This window comes from Orbicella faveolata, unplaced genomic scaffold (assembly GCF_042242905.1).
Source record: "Orbicella faveolata isolate gen_17 unplaced genomic scaffold, um_ofav_v1 contig_35, whole genome shotgun sequence".
Classification (NCBI taxonomy): domain Eukaryota; kingdom Metazoa; phylum Cnidaria; class Anthozoa; order Scleractinia; family Merulinidae; genus Orbicella; species Orbicella faveolata.
In genome coordinates, this window is record NW_028301564.1 from 5320300 (window position 1) to 5340078 (window position 19779).

The 19779-nt window shown below is 39.5% G+C and overlaps 2 protein-coding genes across 3 annotated transcripts in view; one reads left to right on the forward strand and one right to left on the reverse strand.

Moving 5' to 3' along the window:
- The first annotated feature begins 474 nt into the window (after positions 1-474).
- Positions 475-11913, forward strand: LOC110066575 (uncharacterized). Its single transcript, XM_020773805.2, has 5 exons — positions 475-562; positions 7930-8104; positions 8616-8917; positions 11283-11548; positions 11682-11913. The coding sequence occupies exons 2-5, from the start codon at positions 7948-7950 to the stop codon at positions 11725-11727; spliced, it is 771 nt and encodes a 256-aa protein (XP_020629464.2). The 5' UTR covers positions 475-562; positions 7930-7947; the 3' UTR covers positions 11728-11913.
- LOC110066581 (beta-mannosidase-like) overlaps positions 11644-19779 on the reverse strand; it is a 32023-nt gene continuing 23887 nt past the window's right edge. For both annotated transcript variants that reach the window (XM_020773810.2, XM_020773809.2), the window contains exons 18-22: positions 19591-19692; positions 18766-18867; positions 18490-18672; positions 14386-14535; positions 11644-13376 (exon numbers count right to left, since the gene is read on the reverse strand). In XM_020773810.2, coding sequence (XP_020629469.2) covers positions 13290-13376; positions 14386-14535; positions 18490-18672; positions 18766-18867; positions 19591-19692 — 624 coding nt within the window. In that variant the 3' untranslated portion in view covers positions 11644-13289. The remainder of the gene's footprint in view (positions 13377-14385; positions 14536-18489; positions 18673-18765; positions 18868-19590; positions 19693-19779) is intronic.

Below are 19779 nucleotides of genomic sequence, written 5' to 3' on the forward strand. Positions count from 1 at the left end.
ACGAGAGGTGGTCGCTTACAAGAGCTTCCAAATATAGTGATTTGGCTTGGAAACTATTTTCGCTATGAGGGTCCCGGATGTAGTTTCGCGTAAATTTTACGAAAGGCGTATTTTCCAGTAAAACACTCATCTCTATGGTCACATTAAAAGTAAGAATTATTATAACAGTAATTCAAACAAAAAAAAACAAGCGTGGCTACTCGATTTATCAAGCGAAGTTTAGTAAATATTCGAAGTTTAATAAGAATCCGTTGCAAGGGAATGGAAATATGGGACCTTAAACTTGCAAATTTTTACAAAGAAATACATGCGAGGGGCACCTAAACTGGCTAATGACGGGGTAAATTGACCTATGGAGGTTGTTGTTTTGTTTGTGAAAGAGTATGAAATATTGTTGATATTGCGTGACATCGGTATAAGAGGTCCATTGTTCCTGAGTAAATCTTCGACCAATAGTTGCAAACCACGTAATTACTAACAGAGTTCTTTAGCCGGAATGTGCATAAACTTTAGATATAATAGCACGCAAACAGTCTGCTCCCAAACGCTGTCCGTCCCGAAGGTACGTTTCTGTTTTTTATTGTACTCAGGTGTCCTTGTGTAACTCATCTGGTCTTTTAATTCACTGAAATAGCTAATATGAGCCAGACGAAGTTTAACATATAGTAGGACTATGAAGTATTCTTTTAGTAAGAAATGACTCTCTTGGCATGTTGTACAGTAAATTGCTTGCCTAATGACCTGGCATACCTCACGACTAACCTTGTTATGGAGACGGTCGCCCCACGCTCCTCAACTTGCACGAGCACAGCCTGCAGTTATCGATCGCATCACTGTCGCATAAACGTTAATTAAGCCATTTACGAGACTCTATCAAGGTCCTATACTCCGCCTGTATAAATCACTGGTTCAGCAAGCTTCCCAGCTTTAAGTAAAGAATGACTATTTTTTGAATGAAATGAAAGCGTCGGAAGCACTGTAGTAATATTTTATTCACTGCTAATTCATTTAAAGCTGGTTTTCAGCAACGACGGAGTCGCAGTCAGAATCGTATAAACGCAAGTGAAGTCATAAGCTCTGAAGCATGTAAGACATGTTTGTCGGCTTTTATTCGTTTATTTTTTAGAGTAAATATGTGCAGGACATGGAGAATACTCGCGAGGGATAATTTAGAGTCTACAAAAGTCAACGAGAAAACAATCAAGAAGTCGGCTTTCTTTCGCAAGTTTAAAACCTTTTCAGTGATTTGAACCGAAACGGATATCTCTTTGAAAATCACTGAACCCAACCAACCACTGAAAACTACCCCGTAAAAACAACTTATTGCCTACCAAATCGTTGCTTAGTTCTTTCTATCGATGGTGTTTATCGCAACATTTTAGGGTGCGTTCTTTTGGGGTGATCTGGATCAGGGTCAGTGATTCAAGATCACTCAGGTCATGGTGAACTGTAAATGAACCAAAGGAACCGATGAATCCACTCTGGTCACGGATTCATCGGTTCCTTTGATGAACTATGATCAGAGTGATCTTGGGATCACTGATCCTGATCCAGATCACCCTAAAGGAAAGCACGCTTAATCTTCGCTCAATAGTTGCAGAGGGTCGTACAGGGGTATTCTCGTGATGCGTGATTAGCTGATTTTATTTTCCGTGAACAAGAATTTAGGAAATTATTCTTCGTGATCCGTGACCTAAAGGTTTTGCGTGACAGGTGAAGAACTTGTGATTTCACCACTCTATTGCTGGTTTTCAGTGTCACGCCATTCAAAATAGATCAAAATAAAAATCAAAACGGTTCAATAGATAAAGTCCAGAATCTGGGAAATGAAAGAAGGTAAATATGCAAAGACTCTCGCCAAGATTCTGGTCACAGAAATTTTTCTTATGCAAGATATGCGGAGAAATTTTTTAACCAAATTTATAGAGATTTGTTTGGAGACGCCATGCTGGTGCACATCCGTATTGGCACCAACATGGCGGCCGGAAACTAACAGAAACATCTGTTACTGAGTTTTGCTACAAAAGCGTGAATTTATCCCTCGAGGAACTCTAAAACATTAAAATAATAGTTTTTCTAAGACATGAACTGTTCAGATAGCCAAATTCCCCGAAATAAGTCACTTTTTTAACCATCGTGACGCCGTCGTGTAAATGCCGCGTCACGCAAATGGTTCGAAATTCAAGCGTAGTGTATCACAAAACCAAGAACCCATTCGGAGCGAAAATGTGTATGAAGATTAGTTTTCAGCTGCTGTTATACATCATTAAAATCTCAGGAAGATCAATAGTTTTGCAATATGGAGCATTGACTTAGCCTTTCACGATTCTTCTTTCTTCAAACACTCTTTCTAGTGTAAGAACAGGTTATTAAAAAGAGTACTTACTTGCTTATTTTCGTGATTCGAGAAAACGAAATTTTTATATTCGTGATCCGGTTCCGTTCGTGAACCGTACCAGAGACACCCCCCCCCCCTCCCCCCCTTCCCTTCCCTTCCCTGTACGACCCTCTTTGCAGACCATATTCCATATTATAACTCGTGTGCTTTATTGAATGTATATTACATATCCCTTTAGATAGATTAGCAATACCTTGGAAGTATAGATTCCAATTCGGGTATATAGATAAAGACTGCAATTTTCATGTATATACTGTAAATTTAGATACAGCAACTCGACATACAAATATCACTTTTCAACATTTTCATCCTACTTAACAAGCATTAAAGTGAGAAGGCATTATGTAACAGTTAATTAAAATTTATGTATCCAAATTGGAATGACGACGTTTTCAATGATTTAAACGTTCAAGAATATGTTGGAATACATTGATAATTTTTTTAATTAGGGTGTAAAAATGATGTACCAGGTGTACAGACTGTCCGTACAGGAACAGCACAAGTTTGACTCTTCTCGTCACTGGCGATTGCGAGAGTAAACTCCTGCTTTGGTTCGCACATTCCTCGACAAGCTTTTGTAAATATTAATCAATTTAAATAATTAAACGTGAAGTAGTGGCCCCTTTATCTCTTCTGGATACAGATCGTAGGCGGTGACATCGCTCAATACAGACTGCAGGATGTAAATTGAGAATAAAATCCGTTTTTTTTTTTCAGACGTCCTTAAATAGGCCATAACTCAGATGTCATATTAAAGCTTTGCTATAGTGTCACTCAGTCGCTTTTTCTAGGCCATCTTCCTCGAACGTTTTCATTAGTTGGGAATATTCCTTGAATATTCCTTATCTTTGAACGAAGCGTCAAGGCCAGTCGTTATAAAATAGAATTTCAAGCCTTCAGAGTCTTCTTGTCTTGTGAAATGTCGGTATTAAAAGCAGACATTACATGTATGACCAGACATAATGTAATTTATGTCAAAGCATTGTTCTCGCGTGATTTTCCGTTGGTGAAGGTTGTACCAGGTACCTGTTGTCAGATTGAGCAAATCTATAAAGTTAATCTCGCGTATCGGCAATTAGTAGAATTCTACTAGTATACTAATGCAAATGCTGTAATGTGATTGGCTGAGCCATCGAACACTATCAGCCATTAGTGTGCAGTGGCTGGAGGTCGTCTAGGAAATGGGGACATTTTTTTCGTTTTTCCAAAGTTTTAGAGGAACATTTTGACACAAATGGATAATTAAATTCCTGAGAAGTCAAAATGAAGGACATTGTCGGTTTCTTGGCATTTAAAAAGGTTGAAATTATTGAAAAAACTGATGCGCGCGCACACAACTTCAATTTTAAATGACAATTCAATCCGTGCGACCTTTTTCAGGTGCAAAGTTTAATAATACGTCAAGAAATAATTGGAAGCCGTTATTTGATGTAAATTTTAGTAAGAATTCTACTAAAACAATTAGATTATTCGCTCTCGATTTCTATGAAGTGGTAGTTGATTCGGCATTCGGCCTCATCAGCTATCACCTCATAGAAATCTCGAGCTCATAATCTAATTGTTAATTAGACTAGATTTCAAGCAAAGCTCACGCTTAAAGACTTCCTTGAGAGGTGACCCTTTTTTGTGGTAAAACACATGCGCTGCCTTGATATAAATAAATATTCGAGAAACAAGAGTGACAGCACAAGATCATTTTGACAAGATTGCTATCCGCGTGCTTAATGCTACGCATGGGTTTTATCAAACTCGCTTTATCATAAACGTTATTAACTACTTATTAACCGAGAGTGAGGTCTTTACGGGAAAAGCTCAGACCCAAACCTTGCCGTATTGACTGAGCGATAGCGAGGTCAATACAGCAAAGCTGAGGTTTGAGATTTTCCCGTGAAGACCAAACGTTCGAGGTTAATAAGTTGTTTATTATATGGTCTCCTACTTTGTTTTTGCAAGCCCGTAATCGGCCCGTGGGCATTACAGGAGAATAGTAGTTAGTTAGGCCATTACCTTCCTGGTGGATCAAAGGGCGGTTACAATGCTGCGCCAGCGGACTCTGTTCGCGGCTGTTCTTTTTGCCGTAGTCCAGGTGATGTTGGCTTCTTTGAGCTCCTCTTCCACTGACCTCCTCCAGGTTTTAACTGGTCTTCCTACCTTCCGTTTACCCTGCGGATTCCATTCAAGGGCCTGTCTGGTTGTATCAGATTTTGGTTTCCGCAATGTGTGGCCAATCCAATTTCATTTGCGTCTGGCGATCTCTGCTGGAATACATTCTTGCTCTGTTCTTGCCCAAAGTTCCCTGTTGCTGATTTTCTCTGGCCAGTATATCTTTAGGATCTTTCTCAGACATCGATTAGTGAAGGTTTGCAGCTTGTTTGATATGGATCTTGTCACTCTCCAGGTCTCGGAACCGTGTAGAAGAACTGACTTCATATTGGTGGTAAAGATTTGTAGCTTGGTTTTTATGGATATTGATGTCGAGTTCCACATTGGTCTTAGGGTATTAAAGGCCTGCCTGGCTTTGCCTACCCTGCTTTTTACATCTTCGTGCGCTCCTCCGTTACAGGAGAATAATGTCCTAGAATTAACCAATCAGAGTGCGTGTTGTATCGGCTAAAAAAAATAAGCCATATAATATGGGATAATAAACACCCGTATTAACAGACTTTTTACAGTTGCTTTCCTCTTTTGCGTGTAAACAGTAATTCCATACGTAGGATTATAAAGAAGGCTAAGTTATTTCTGATTCATGAGAAAATGGAAACTCGTCCTCTTTTCTTGTAAGTTTTTGGGATTTAAAATTCTACCGAGCGGTTTGGGACTGGCACTAGTTTCGCACGCGAAGTCATATTTTTTCAAAGCAAACGTTCGCTCACTAAAAGTTCATCATTTAGCGCTGCAAAACGCTCCAAAGTAGCTTTCCTCTAAGTATCGCCTTCAGCAATCCTTTAGCAACTGCTAAATCTGTAGTTAAGAAGGACACCCTTAACCTAATGCATCAGTCAAGTTCACTTCGTAGACAGAATTCAGATTGAGACCATAACTATTCCCTCGTCTTAATCCATTCTCGGTGTTCAAGAGTGAACGCAATGACTGATTTTCACATATAAATAACTTGAGTAACCAAACAGAATCAAGATAAAGCCACAAGTCAAAGTAAACAAATGGCCAGTCACCAAAACAACGCGTCGCTTTTCCCTCTAAATTCGCCAATTCTTCATTTACATAAATATAAGATACATTTCATGTGCAGAGAAATTCAACATTCCTTAATTTACTCCAAGATTCTTATCCAAAGTTATTTCTCGCTCTAATTGTCAATTGCATGTTACCCCGTACGATGCATAAGACGAAAGAACAGTTTTATTCTCAGTCTGTATTTTGTACCCATTCTGCAGTCTCCCTGATTTTCGAAGAGTAGATAACACCATCCACAGAACAGAATCACTATCCAGTAGATAAATCGTGACAAAACTAGACTACGAGTAGTCCCTCTTTCGCTTAGTCCGTCGAGCGAGACCTTAAATAAACCGCGAGGAAAAAATGGCCGCGTGAAATCGTCGCCATGAGTTCGCGCGGCCATTTTTTCGCGCGGTTTTCTCTCGCGTCACGTACGACGGACTAAGCGAAAGAGGGACTATTCGTAGTCTATGACAAAACAAACTATGCAATCTACTGGGTGGTGATTTTATCCAGTGGATAGCGTTATAAGCCCTTTGAACAACTGGAGCCTGATCATGACCAATTTCCAGCAGGAAAGAGGACTATACATTTTGCTGCATCCAGATCAGAAAGCAGCGCTAAATATAAATAAAACTCAAATTTACGTTTAATTATCTCCCGAGCAGTGTCCTCTGACCCCTCTGAATCAACGGCTTCGCAACTCCTACTTCCTTAGCCTTCTCTTCAAAGCCTCGCGTTGATAGAAATCCCATGGTATTCTACCAGAAAGTGAACAATGGTCTCGTAAAGAAATCCCCTTTCGAGGTAGTGTTCTATAGCGAATCCTGTACCACATACTTTCCTGTTCACATCTTTTTAGCGTTCCACACCGATGGCAGAATTTCTCTCAATGGCAAATAGCGGGAAACCTCTGACGCTGGCTGACTGCTGGCGCAAGTAACACATTAAACTTTCCTATTTTAGTGCCTTTATTCTTTGACTAAAATCTAAAAATGTTTTGGGTTTAAATCGAATTACTTTAGGTAACTCTTAAGCCAAAACCTTGAAAAATGTTGTAGATGGCGTTACGTCAATGCGGCCTACACTGCGTCGGGCTTCTAGGTCATTATGGAGCGTATGCACCTGACGTCATGGCAGCCATATTGTTGTTCCAAAACATTGAAACGGCGGCCATGTTGGTGTACCAAACCAATCCTGTGGGAGTTCAACTCTTTTCTTATGTAAACACTTCCTTTTGTTTCAATATATTTGCATGGCTACTGGACACGTGAGTGAATTCGCTTGTGACGAAACCGCGCCACAAAGCTAAGGTGGGCGCTCTCTAACAAAAAAAAGAAACACTAAGCATAAACAAACCCGAGAAAACACGCAACAACTACAGCATTTATTACAACAATTATACTAAAATAACATTATACTTTAAATAGGGTCACTACCAATAATACAATAAGCTAAATAGTTAACCTTAATTTATTTACACGAATACAACAAACAAGCTAAATACTTCAGCACACTTAATCCATTCACAAGAAAATTCCTTAAAAAAAGTAAGCGTTTCAGTAGTTCAGTTCAGTTCACCCTGCGCGCGTCTGAAGTCCTTGTCCTTGAACTTGACCCCAACAACGTTCCACCAACACGTGACACACACAACGAACCAAACTCCCGTTTATTACTCCCACTTTTCAAGTTACTTCTTCCGGTTACGTCTTCACGCAGTCATGTATACTGCAACTTTTCTTCTCCGGTTTACTCCAGCTGTTCGGTTTACAACGGACTACTTCGATAGAACTTTACGCTTGTCCTTCGATTACTTCGACCAGCTATTTAGCACTCGCGTTCCCCGGAAAATGGCTCCTTGTCATGAATTTAGGAATGGTTTACTGATGGCTTCTCGGTAATAAAAATGTGCTTCCGGACGTGTTCCTGCCACTCTCTAACCTCGCTCGTAACTACACTTCAACCTTCTTCTTCTACACACAGAAAAACCTCACAACACGTATCACCCCAAAACCCTAAATATGCAAACGCAAGGTGTAAAATGAGAGAAAAGGAAAGAAAACTATTGAATTTAGATTGATTACAAGGGCATAGAACAGAACTGGTTACGCAATAAAAGAATATAGGTTACGTAATAGGTGCTACAGAATAATACAATTTTAAACGCTAATCCTATGGGAAGTAATTAAGCAGTTAGTTCATGAATAAGATCACACCTTAATAATTTTAATTCTAAATACTAAGCTTTCCATGACAACGCTCTATATGGTGTATTGATGTTAGCGGGGAAAAACCGCAGGGGAGCGCGAAAATATAAGGCGTTATGATAGCTTTTTGTTTTCCTTTCTTTTCAGTAAAATTCGTTTCGGAACATGGATTGCAAAATTGAAGATAAGACGTATTACCCGGGACTGGCAGAACAAGTTAAAGAGGAACTATCCCAGAATGACAAAAACAGATTTGTTCCAATGGAAGAAAGGCGAGACACCTCTGTGCTATCAGTTGATGTTCTTCGGAACTTGTGTCATGGTAAGACATGTGTGATAGCTAACTCCTACTAATAAGACTGAGCAAAAGCAAGCAGATTCAAGGCTGCAAAAGTGCGCTATAAAAAACTACGCCGGTGAAAAATTTCTATTACGAGAATACTGAGGAAACGATAACAACTACATATGTGTAGCCCAACTAATTCCTTAAACATGCAGATAGCATCAAAACTGCATAACGCGTGAGAAGTTAGGGAGAAGAACATATGAACAACAGGCCGTCACTTTCGAGGGCCCCCTCAGGCACCAGTTGTGATCACAGCTCTTTCAGTAATCATGATTCACTCGCGCAGCTCTTCAGCAAGGGAGTTTCTTTTCTCTTCTCTCTCTCTCTCTCTCTCTCTCTCTCTCTCTCTCTCTCTCTCTCTCTCTCTCTCTCTCTCTCTCTCTCTCTCTCTCTCTCTCTCCCTTTTTCTTTCTTTTTTTTTTTTTTCAAGAAAAGAAAGTAAAGAACACATATTCTGATTAATCTCATTTACCATTTATTTCTTAAGGAAAATACATGACGTTCTGGCGTGGCGTGCCAATCATGAAAGATCCCTTATCTCTGACAGCAAGCCAGCAGTTACTATGGAAACTCAAACCTCAAACAGTATTTGAGTTTGGCGCCTACAAGGGAGGCTCAGCTCTGTGGATGGCGGACATGTTAAAACTGTTTGGTTGCAAGTCACGTGTGATATCCATCGACATCAACCTTTCCATGCTGGATGCTTTGCCTAAAGCGTCCCCGGATGTGGAGTTCATTGAGGGAGACTTGTTTTATGTGGAAAAATTTTTTCCAGCAGACTTTCTGAAGGTAAATTAGTAACCGCAGAGTTGGTACCTACTTGAAATCTTCTAACTAAGGTTATTGTAGTTCCCTTAAAATTAATCACTTTCCTCAAGCTGAAAAACAAATTCGCAAGGTTTAGGTATCTTCAAAGCAAATTCTTATTTTGTATCTTTAGCATGATTGACTGACTGATTGACCTTTTATGTAAATTCAAGTCGCTCTGTTTGAATGTCGATGTCGATGATAACTTTAATGCAATTTTGATTATTCCCGTTCAAAACAACTCTTTTTACAATCGAACCTCTCCACAACGGCCACTTTGGGGACAGAGAAAAGTGGCCGTTACGGGGAGGTAGGGGTTTAACTTGACACCTGTTTTTTCAGGATGCGGCATTTCGTTTCTAAAAAATGCTTATTTTAGCATATAAATACTTACCACAATCAAAATATATAAATAAAACAGAAACTAAACAGAATCAGAGATCAACGACACGTGGCACAGATCAATCTTGGTGACTTTTACCACAAAAAAAAATGGAACCTGTATACACCGTTCGTCAGTCACTTGTTAACTCGCCGTTGTCGAGAGGTTATAATTTATTAGGGAGTTTAAGAAACCAGGACGCGACGCCGAGGACAACGTCGGTTAAAAAATGATTTTATATTTTACCGAAGAATCTCTAGATACTCTAATGTCAGTTTGCTTTGTTTCTCAGTGTCAAAACTATCACGAAACTGAATCCGGGACAAGGCGAAACATTTGAAATAAAAAAAAAATAGCCGTCGTGGTTCACGTTCTACGGACAACGCAGACTTTGGTCATTTCACGTTGTTGTTTTGCAGAGGACGGCAAAGAAATGCACCAAGAGTTATAACGCACGTGCACAGCTATTGTTCTGCTCATTAAACCTTTTGTTTAACGACGGTCGCGTTGCCGTTACCGTCGTGGTTTTCTTAAACTCCCTAATTTTGGCAGTCGGAGCGCGTTTAAGTGGCCGTTGCCGTTGTGGAGACGTGGTCGTTGTAGAGGGGTTAAAATAAGAGTGAATGTATGGACTGTCCGCCGGGACCAAAAAATAGTGGTCTTTGCAGAAAGGTGGCCGTTATTGGAGGTTAGACTGTATTACATAGAGCAGTTCAAATTGGCGAGCGCAAAACATGAAAAAACAACTGGCGTAAATAACTGTTTAATGAAATCTTTATCATACCATCAATCAGGTGAAAAGCAGGTGAACAAAAGCTTGCTATTAAGGTTTACCACTTCATGCAGAATAGTTGATAAAAACACTCCGCTGTTACAATAAGCACGTTGTCGGAGCTCTTGTCATCTTTTTCACTAATCGTTGTTACAGAAGTGGTTAAGAAATAACGAAGTCATTTAAGACAGTTAAGCCCAAAACAGTTGCAAGGAAATAATTATCTATTGATAGATGTACAAAAGAGCCAACGAGTTCCCTCAAAAGTAGCTCGGAGCAACTCAGAGTAAGTTCTTTAGCGGTGACCTGGAGTAACTCGGAGCAGGTTCGAGAGTGACTCAGAATGACTCGGAGCAAGCTCGGAAGTAACTTCGAGTGACTCCCTACGAGTTCTAAAGTAACAATATCGCTGTGCGTTGGTCGAGTTTTCAATTTAAGTTTGAAGAAACGTTCCTTTTAATACGCACCTGCTGAAATAATAAAGAGTTGTCAATTTTGATTTACCGAAAAGCTCCTGTTTGTACGTTCCTGTTACTAGAGGAAAATTCTACGGTTTTGTTTTAACTGTGACAGCACACTGACGAAGCACAAATTGACATTTCATAACGCTACGTGGCATAAGCGATACCTTCCCTTGTTGCAGAGTGCCATAAATCGAGTTATTGTACGGTAACTTTCACCTGACTATTGATTGGAAAAATAGATGTGCTACTGAACCTTAGTCTCACTATTTTCATTGACGGGGGGTAGGGGAGTTGGGCCCGCTACTTACGGAGGGTTCGCTATTTTCGGGGATCGCTACTTTTGGGGATTTATTAGCGGGGCACAATTTTTTGGCGTTACTTCCGGGAGTCGCTACTTTCGGACGTTTACAGTAGGTTCTTTTCAAATTTCAATGAAGGAGATATAGATGTTAACTGCCAGAAAAATGAATAAACTTGGGTATGGTCCTTACATATACGGTAAGCTAGCTGCGGTATTTTGAACGGATTATAATCTTGAAAGTAGATGCTTTGGAAGACCATATAGCAGTGATATAGTGTGTCCCATCTACACACTAGTCGCATAAACAGAAGCGCGTAATTCGTCTGCACCGATTCTGTGTATCTAATATAAAAAGGACCAGTTGATAACCATTTGTTTTTGTTGCTAAGAAATCACTTGACTTGACTGTAAATGATTTGCCAATACAGGATCTGCCTCACCCATGGTACCTAACGGAGGATTCACACGTGAATATGCTAAAGGTGTTCGAGTACTTTGATGCATTTACGGAGCCTGGTGACTACATATGCGTCGAGGACACACATCCGGGTCTTCCTTTCGACAGCAATCAAGGTCTTATAGACGAGCTCGGTTATACAGAGGCAGGTCCCGCTAAGCTGAACGCTCTAAAGAAATTCTTAACGGGTCGTTCTGATAAATATCTTGTGGATCAGAGATACACCGACTTTTTCGGGTGAGAAAACTGTTAGGTTTATTGGTTAGAGAGGGAGGGACAGAGGGGTCTAACTGAGAGACGAAACCTGTGCTTACAATGCTGACAGCCAGAACTGAACATTAACTTGAGCCTATTTATTAATCTTTTTCAGGTACAATGCAACATGGAACATGAATGGCTACCTGAAGAGAGTTTAAATGGAACGCTTGCAAATCTGTTTTTGCGATCCACCATGATATATAATTGCTTTAAGGTGGCGGAACACAGTTTTAATCGAACATAAACATGGTTACAGTGAGATGCTTGGTTACAAGGAGATTTTTGTCGGTCATTTGCACTCTCTCGCATATTTGTCAGCTGATTTGAAGAAAATCATTTTTTTGTATGCAATAGTCTATTCGTTTCTTTCGGAAATATGGAGTGAAGGTTGATCCTCTATGAGCCGTACTTGCAAACTTTACTGCTCTCAGTTCTGTGCTATAGTTATTAGATTTTTCAAAGCCGTCTAGTAAAAACAATAACGTTCATTTAATTTGTCCGTACCCAGTGTAGAGGTGAACAGTGCTTACTTCAATGGACCAGTTTAACCGTTAAAACTAAACGTTTAACCGTCACTCTCATATCACAAAGAAACCTACAGAATCGCCATAAAAAAGCACCCCACCCGTAACCCAGATTAATTCCAAAACCTTCAACTTTCAAAACTTTAAGGTGGCTCTGAACCCTATGTACATATTTTTTTCAAACTTTGCCAAGAAGTTGCGTCTTATCATGCTTATCAAAATTTGATGCTAAAAACATAATTTCACCTTCCGTTTTTGAATTATAAGCCCCTAAAGCTGTAATTAAGGATGTTTATAGCAGGTCATACTGTTGCTATGGTAACCTATTGTGTCAAGAAAATGATAACAACGTGTTTACCAATGACGAACCAGTTAGTTTTTGATACCATGATTGTAGCATCAAGTGATAAAGAGTGGTTATAACGATACATCAAAATCTAACTGCTGGAAACTGTTTTGAGCCACCTTAAAACCAAGCGAGACCAGAGAGAGGCCAAGACCAATGGGCCACTTGCGATATATTAAAATTCAGCCTGATAGCGAGGCCTAGAGGACACAAACAAAAGAAATGAATAAACATGGTCATTCAATTTCCTTTGTTTGTGTCCTCTAGGCCTCACTGCCAAGCTGAATTTTAATATATCGAAAACTGTCTATTATCGTTACTTTCAGAATTTGCTAAGAAACGTGAAGTTTTATCGCTACTATCATAACGTTACGGTTAATCAGGCTACCTTTGTAAAGCGAAAGCAAAGATGGGCTGTGATTTCTTTATTAAAATAATGTGCTACAAAATTTCGCGCAGAAAAATTAAACAATTTATATTACAAACTAATCGTCTCAAACCTTCAGTAAACTGACAAGAAGGTTTGTGGAGAAGACATGCTGGATTAATTTCCACTCATAAGTAATCGTGCAAGACTCGAAGACCAGTAATAACTTTACTTTACCTTCCTATACTACAAGACAGCGCTATGCACCAACCTAATCTGATTTTTTCTCGAACTTGTATTTTCGTTGTTTGCTGTTCTTCTCTTCCATAATTGCCAAAAAAGGAGGAGGACGTGAGAGAAAGAAAAATGGCCCAGTTTCTAGGAACTAGTGGTTTTTTACGCAAATTGCTCGCGCTGATTGCAGTCTAAAATTATCAAAACATACGCACGATAGACAATTCTGTTACTAAATCACCCAGCTGTTTAGGTGTATACATCATAAAGAGACTTGATGTATAGAGTTTTCTCCAGGACTTCCTCCGTTGTATCTTGCCAGCTGTGAAACACCACCTGAAGCAAAAAAATATGTAACAATCCCTTAGAATAATATATGCAAAAATTATTTTCATCCAAAAATAGTTTTAAAAAAACAATCATGTGAGGCTTTTACTGATAGTCGTCACCTAGGATAACTTCATGCTGACTAATTTGTTCGTCTCTCTAACTACACATAACCCTAAGCGTGTACTAGAAATCCCATTTGTTGTTCATGTATATATAATCTAACAAATAGATTCCATGTTGCCGTGCGTCTGTTCAGTAATTGATCACAGATGACGTCGAAATGTGCAAAGGACAAAAAGTGGCACACGAGGCGATAGCCGAGTGTGTCACTAAATGTTCTTACCACATTTTGACGTCTTTATTGATCTATTTCTGAAAAGAAGCAAGGCAAAATGTTAATGACGTCATCTATACGTCTGTCTTCCAATAGATCATAAGTAAGAATCAATCAAACTGCGAGAATAATAAGCAGTTAATGCCTGGGTTAAGAGGAAAGTTTCCCGTGCGGCCAGTCATTAACTGCTTTGTTATATCTCCCAACTCACGAACAGAAAAAAAAAACATCATTTGCTTAACACTGGCTGCCACTTTTCCACCGTTTATAGGTGCACGACCTGATCACGTGTGAGTCGAAAGCTCAAGTTCTTGTTTCCCTTGGGAGTTAGTGAGTTTTGACTCATGACCCATGACCCATGACACGTTCTCCTCCTTCTATGGAAAACCTTTTTGAGTTGGAAGGTTTAATGATATAACACGCGATATAAATTTCGAGTTCATAATCTAATTGGTAATTTTTATATGTGCACATCCCTCATATCAGAGACGATAACTTTATCAACTTTTTTTCCACTCAAGTGCTTCAAATTAACTTGCGTATGAAAATAAGAGCTAGGAACTTAACATACATGTCATCGAACATAAAACTGACGTCTAACAGCGACTCGTAGTACTCAGAATGGAAGAACTTATGTATTTGTCAGACGCTCCTATTTCGAAGGGTGAAATAACTACATACTGTCTTAGAAGGTTCTGTTAATAGGAATCCATTTTCCGAGAAGCGGCCTCGGACATCTTTGGCCACCAGCCACACGAAACAAGCGGGAGACTGTGCCTCAACAGACACGCTGAACTCTCCTGCCTTGGACATCCGGGCAACTTTGGCAATCTAAAAAAATAAAGAGACCATAGTCACGTGATATCAACCAATGTTGCCAAGAAACGGTTGCAATTTGCCAGTTCACAAGTGAACACTCGTGCTTAATTCGTGATTTCCAGCCCACATGTTGGTTGGTGCAGTGAACTCCTGATGGAGCGGTCTGGGTCTGAGCGCTCGCAGGGAAACTTAATTTACAGCGGAGCCTCTCTCCACTTAGGAGTATGAATGGATATCAGCGACCTGATACAGTAACTTGAGCAAATGTTTGGACTTAGCCTGTGAATGGACTAGCATATCATCTGCGTGGAACATACTCCTATACCACCTCAGCATTATGGGACTTCAGCTTTATTTAGCCTCGCCTTGCATACAGCTGGCGCGGCTGAAATTTGAATTGACCAATTAAGATCCGGTAGGCGAGAAAACCTGTACTGCCCTGACGTCAATGTATGTTACATGTAACAGGAAAGGCATTACAGTAGGTGTGACAACTTTTCTCACTGAGGAGGGCATTGAATATTCACGAAAAGGGATTTATAATTCCAAAAACCATATCAGATTTTAAGACGGAATCCACCAGAAGTTCGAGTAACAAGTGGACAAAAACCTAGTACCAAGATTATTTACATCGTATTGCAAACTTCTGTACGACTGTTTTAAATATCTTATTAAAAAAATCATTTCTAGCAACCCCAAACGTTGAAAACGTTGAACTTGATATGAAACACTTGAAAGTACTGGTGAAATGAAACTGATGACGAAATTTTGCCTGTGTTTGCACAAGTTCTCTGAACCTTGCAATTTATTTTCTCTCCTTCCCATGGGAAATTGTTTTCGGTGTTATTTCAGGCAATGATTTGTGTATTTAGCTTTAAAGTGCCTAGGAAGTTGTCATGTATTTGGTTTATTTCGATCGAAGCACATGGAACAGAATGTGCATAAGTGCGCATGCTCATAATGTCAACCGCTGGCTCAATACACTACAGAAGTAAAAAATAATTCCTGCTTATTTGAAAGGCTTTTCAAAGTAGAGAAGAATGGCGTTTTCCGTTTTGGAATATCTTTTTTCGTTTTAGAGATATTCACGTTTTTGTATTATGCAAATGACAAAAGTGATGACGTCACAGGTGGTTCCTCTAACACAGCTTAACACTCAAATCGAGAATAACTCTAGAAATATTAAAGCAGTGTTCTTCAAACTTGACACCAGCAATGTACATCACAAAAGAAACAGAATGACACCTGCCATGTTGTTGCCATGGCAACACTCTTGGCTCCAGTCTCTTTCTGTGAAAAACCAAATATCTCCATTTGCAACCTTTTAAAGTGGGACAGGGGGTCTTACTCGGAACACACATGGTTTCCATGTTGTCTTAACTCTCCCCATTAGACTATTGGGAGGGGATGATCCTTTGTAAGGTAAAATCTGGGAATTTTAGTCTTAATTAAAACAGAACCAGCGGCATAACTGTTGTCATGGCAATGGCACGACGGGTGTCATTACGATTCTTTTATGATGTAAATATTTGAATTCCACCCTGCCTGTTGGGCAAGTAACTCTCAAATTTTGCTTGCCCAGGGAACATCCCCACTTGCCCAAGTTTTCAAACTCATTAATAATTCATGAACCCAAAAATGGAAGTCAAAAGTTACAGACGTGTTTTAATGTAATAAACCCATCTTGACTGTAGTCCTCTTAGTGCTGATCACTTTCATGTTTACACCATTATATTGTAATACTTCCACAACTTATAACTTCTTCATTCTGCTTTTAAGAAGTTGTATGGTTTGTAATGATTAACATTGGATGAACACAGTTATAATGACATTGAAGTAGTTTGTACCCTACATTGTCAGATACTATCACGATTATCAGCTTTCCCAATACAATGTCACTGATCTTTTTTAACTGACTGCTTTCATATGCCTTATGGCACCCTAATGTTTTTGTTCAATAATTCTCTACAACCTTGAAGAAAAATGAGAGATCTTTGTTCCCAACAAGTATAAGGGAGGCAGAGCAATAGAGGCAGTTACCATCACCAGATGTTTTTATGGCCTCAAATTCAACTTTCCCTGGAATTTTCTAACGTGATAAAAAAAATGTCATCAGGAATTAAATTTGTCCCACAGCATCTTTTGCCAGTGCCTCCCAGTTGAAGAAACAAAGTTTGCGAAGTTGTTGTTTTTCGTTCGTGTACTTACTTACTTACTTACTTACTTTCTAGTTCCTGTATTACACGCTGGGTATCTTCATTGTTATACAGCCTTGAATCAATTTGTTCAATTCGTCGAAGATCGTGTTCGACTGCTTGAATGTTCACCTGCATCTTCTCTAGCTCCACGAAATCATTGTGATGAGAAGTGCGAGAAATTTATAACACACACAATTAACAGCAAGTGACCTTCCCACTTCAGTTTTGACACAGGCACAGAGTCGAGTTTGAAAATCCGGCAAGAGCATATTTTTTTCATTTCGGTGAATGAAAAATAGTTTCAGTCGAGGGAAAACATCTTTGTCTGAAAGAAACACTATTTTAAGTCATCTTCCAGGAACTCTGAAAGTATTTTGATGACTTACTTCTCCATTTCTTTTTAACAATAACAATACTTTTCATTTCGCGAGGCAGCGCCCAAGTATGTTATCACTAGCAAACTTGCATGTTTTGCCAAAAACAGAGATTTACCTGAATTTTAGCATCAAAAATGCTGACTTCGTTTTCACGGTTGAAATGTACGGCTTCTTTTCGCGGACAATTTCTACAGCTTTAATATACCGTTGTTGAGTTAAGTTTGTACAGAGAAACTGGAAAATGTTCGCAGAAAATTGCCAAAATTTTAAGAAATAAACACAGCGTTTTCGTGCCCAACGCGGCTATTTTTATCCTGGAAAGAAATTTGATCGCGGTAGATTTTGATCACATGCTAGGCAATTACTTCTGAGCCGTGAGCACGCGTCACGCAATCAACAAGACAACGCTGTAAATTGTAATTTTCATCAAGCTTCATCTAAACACTTGATTACACTTGAGCCTAAAATTTACCTATTCTTCTCAAAATCGTTATCAAAAATTTAGTCGGCGAACAGCTTGCCTGGGTCCTTGCCCGTGGTGCAAGTAAGCAGAGAAAGTTACTTGCCCGAAGGGAAAATCTACTTGTCCCGGACGACCGGACGGGGGTTTTTTCGAGCCCTGCTATGACGTCATCACTTTCCTTACAAAAACGTAAATATCTCTCAAACGAAAAAAGATATTCCAGAAAGGAAAACGCCATTCTTCTTTACTTTGAAAAACCTTTCAAATAAGCAGCAATTATTTTTTACTTGATAGGCACTTAAAGAAAATGTAAAAATGACTGTAAAATACTTAAAATTATTCTGGTACCAGATTTCTGTCCACTAAAACCTGAAATTGCCCGATTTTCTATCGGATTTCGTCTTAAAGTAATAAATACGAAACATTTTATGCCTCAAGCTTTTAATTTGGAGCCAAAAAATGGATCGGTTGGCCGGGTCTGGTAACTCACTGATCCTCACTCGCAGTTCATTAAGTGTTCTTTTGAACAAAATGTGTTGTTCCTCGTCAAGTTGAGCCCAGAATTCTCGAGTAAAGTACGTATTATAAGAGGCCAAAGAAACTTTACCACTGTCTTTATTTTTGTTGGCTGCGAAGGAAAATACTACTGTCGTTTCGTTTCGGTAGGGCAGTTCGGTTCTTATTGCCGTTCGTACTGCGGGCGAAGTCGCCGCACCCAAGGCTTCGATTTACGTATAATTTTGCGACATAGCAGAAAATGACTCTCTACACAGTTCCATGAACTGATAAAATACTAACTAGCTTCTTAATCAAATCTCCTGTTGGTACGAGGAACTTGGAGTCTTCATCGAATTCCTAGAATCTCTTTCTCACTTTTGCTATATCCTAAAATAATTTATAAAGCACCGACCCTCAAAACGTTTTTCACCTTCAATCGAGGATCTTTTAAACCCACTGCTTCCGATAAGTTGGAAGGGTAAAAGACGTTTATTGGTCCCAGGTCTTTTCCACTACTAAGGTTCAAAGGTTTCATGGTAAATACACAATGCTGCGCACTTTCACATTTGCTGGCGTGCAGAAAATCTTTTACTTCATCCGCGTACACACGTTTCTATGAAAAACAACGAAAGGAATATTATTATCAAACTGACAGGAGAATTTCGTGAAAAGCAGCGATAAAAAAGAAGCTATCTGACTGACTTACCGAGGACTGTGGATCAATGTGAAATGGTATGTTTCTGGTGTACAACGGTGTGAATGAAGACCATGCCCACGCGTTGAGAGACACTGCACCATGCGTGATTGGCTGAAACAAAAAGAAAGGGAAAAAAAGCGATTTAGCTAGGCTTTCCACTCAACTTCGAGGCACTTTGTCGGGCGTCCATTGAAGACTGGGCCAACAGAAAGTAAGTCATTAGTTGAGCAAGGGTGCATATTGAATACCACGTAATTAACACTATTATGAGAATAAACGTTCAGAAGAGGGCGAATTTATACTGATATTTACTCTTAACCAAGACCATCGATCTTACTGGGAGAACGTCGAGCCCAGGTCTTGACAACACGGATCGAGGGCTGCGAGGCCCGTACAGAAAAGACCCAAGGTTTATATTCTTCCCAGCATGTACCCGGCAAGAGTGGTTATATTAATAACAGATCACGACTTCAAATGTTTGAACAAGTGCTTTGAAAATGTTACCAAGTCCAGTAATTAAAATATTGGACCGGTAAACACTCTAATTGGTTGATTTAGTTATCGGTCCTCTCAGCTGTAGTTGTCGTGTAATAAGCTCCTTTATTACATAGTTGGGACAAATCTGAGGGCCGATAATTAAAATTAGCCAAAACAAACTGGTTCGCCATTAACCACGTACATGTGTTGGTTATTGTTCTCACATTGTTATGGCTCAAGCAGAGAACAGAAACACGTCTGTTTCCATACTAACAGCGACTGAATGGGAAACAAAGAAACTGTGTGTGTAATATGCAAATGCTAAGCAAGTCATGCGGCCCACGCAAGAGCTATTACCTTCATTAGATCGGACACAACATAAAGCTTAAATTTGCCGCCCTCCTGATAAGATGAGGCCATCACTGGAGCAAAAAAATCCTTCACAAAGTAATGAAGCATCTAGAAGAAACACAAGAAACACTTAAGAGTAAAACCCCACAATGTGTACACTAATTTTCCCTCCTACTTAACAAGCAGATCAAACAG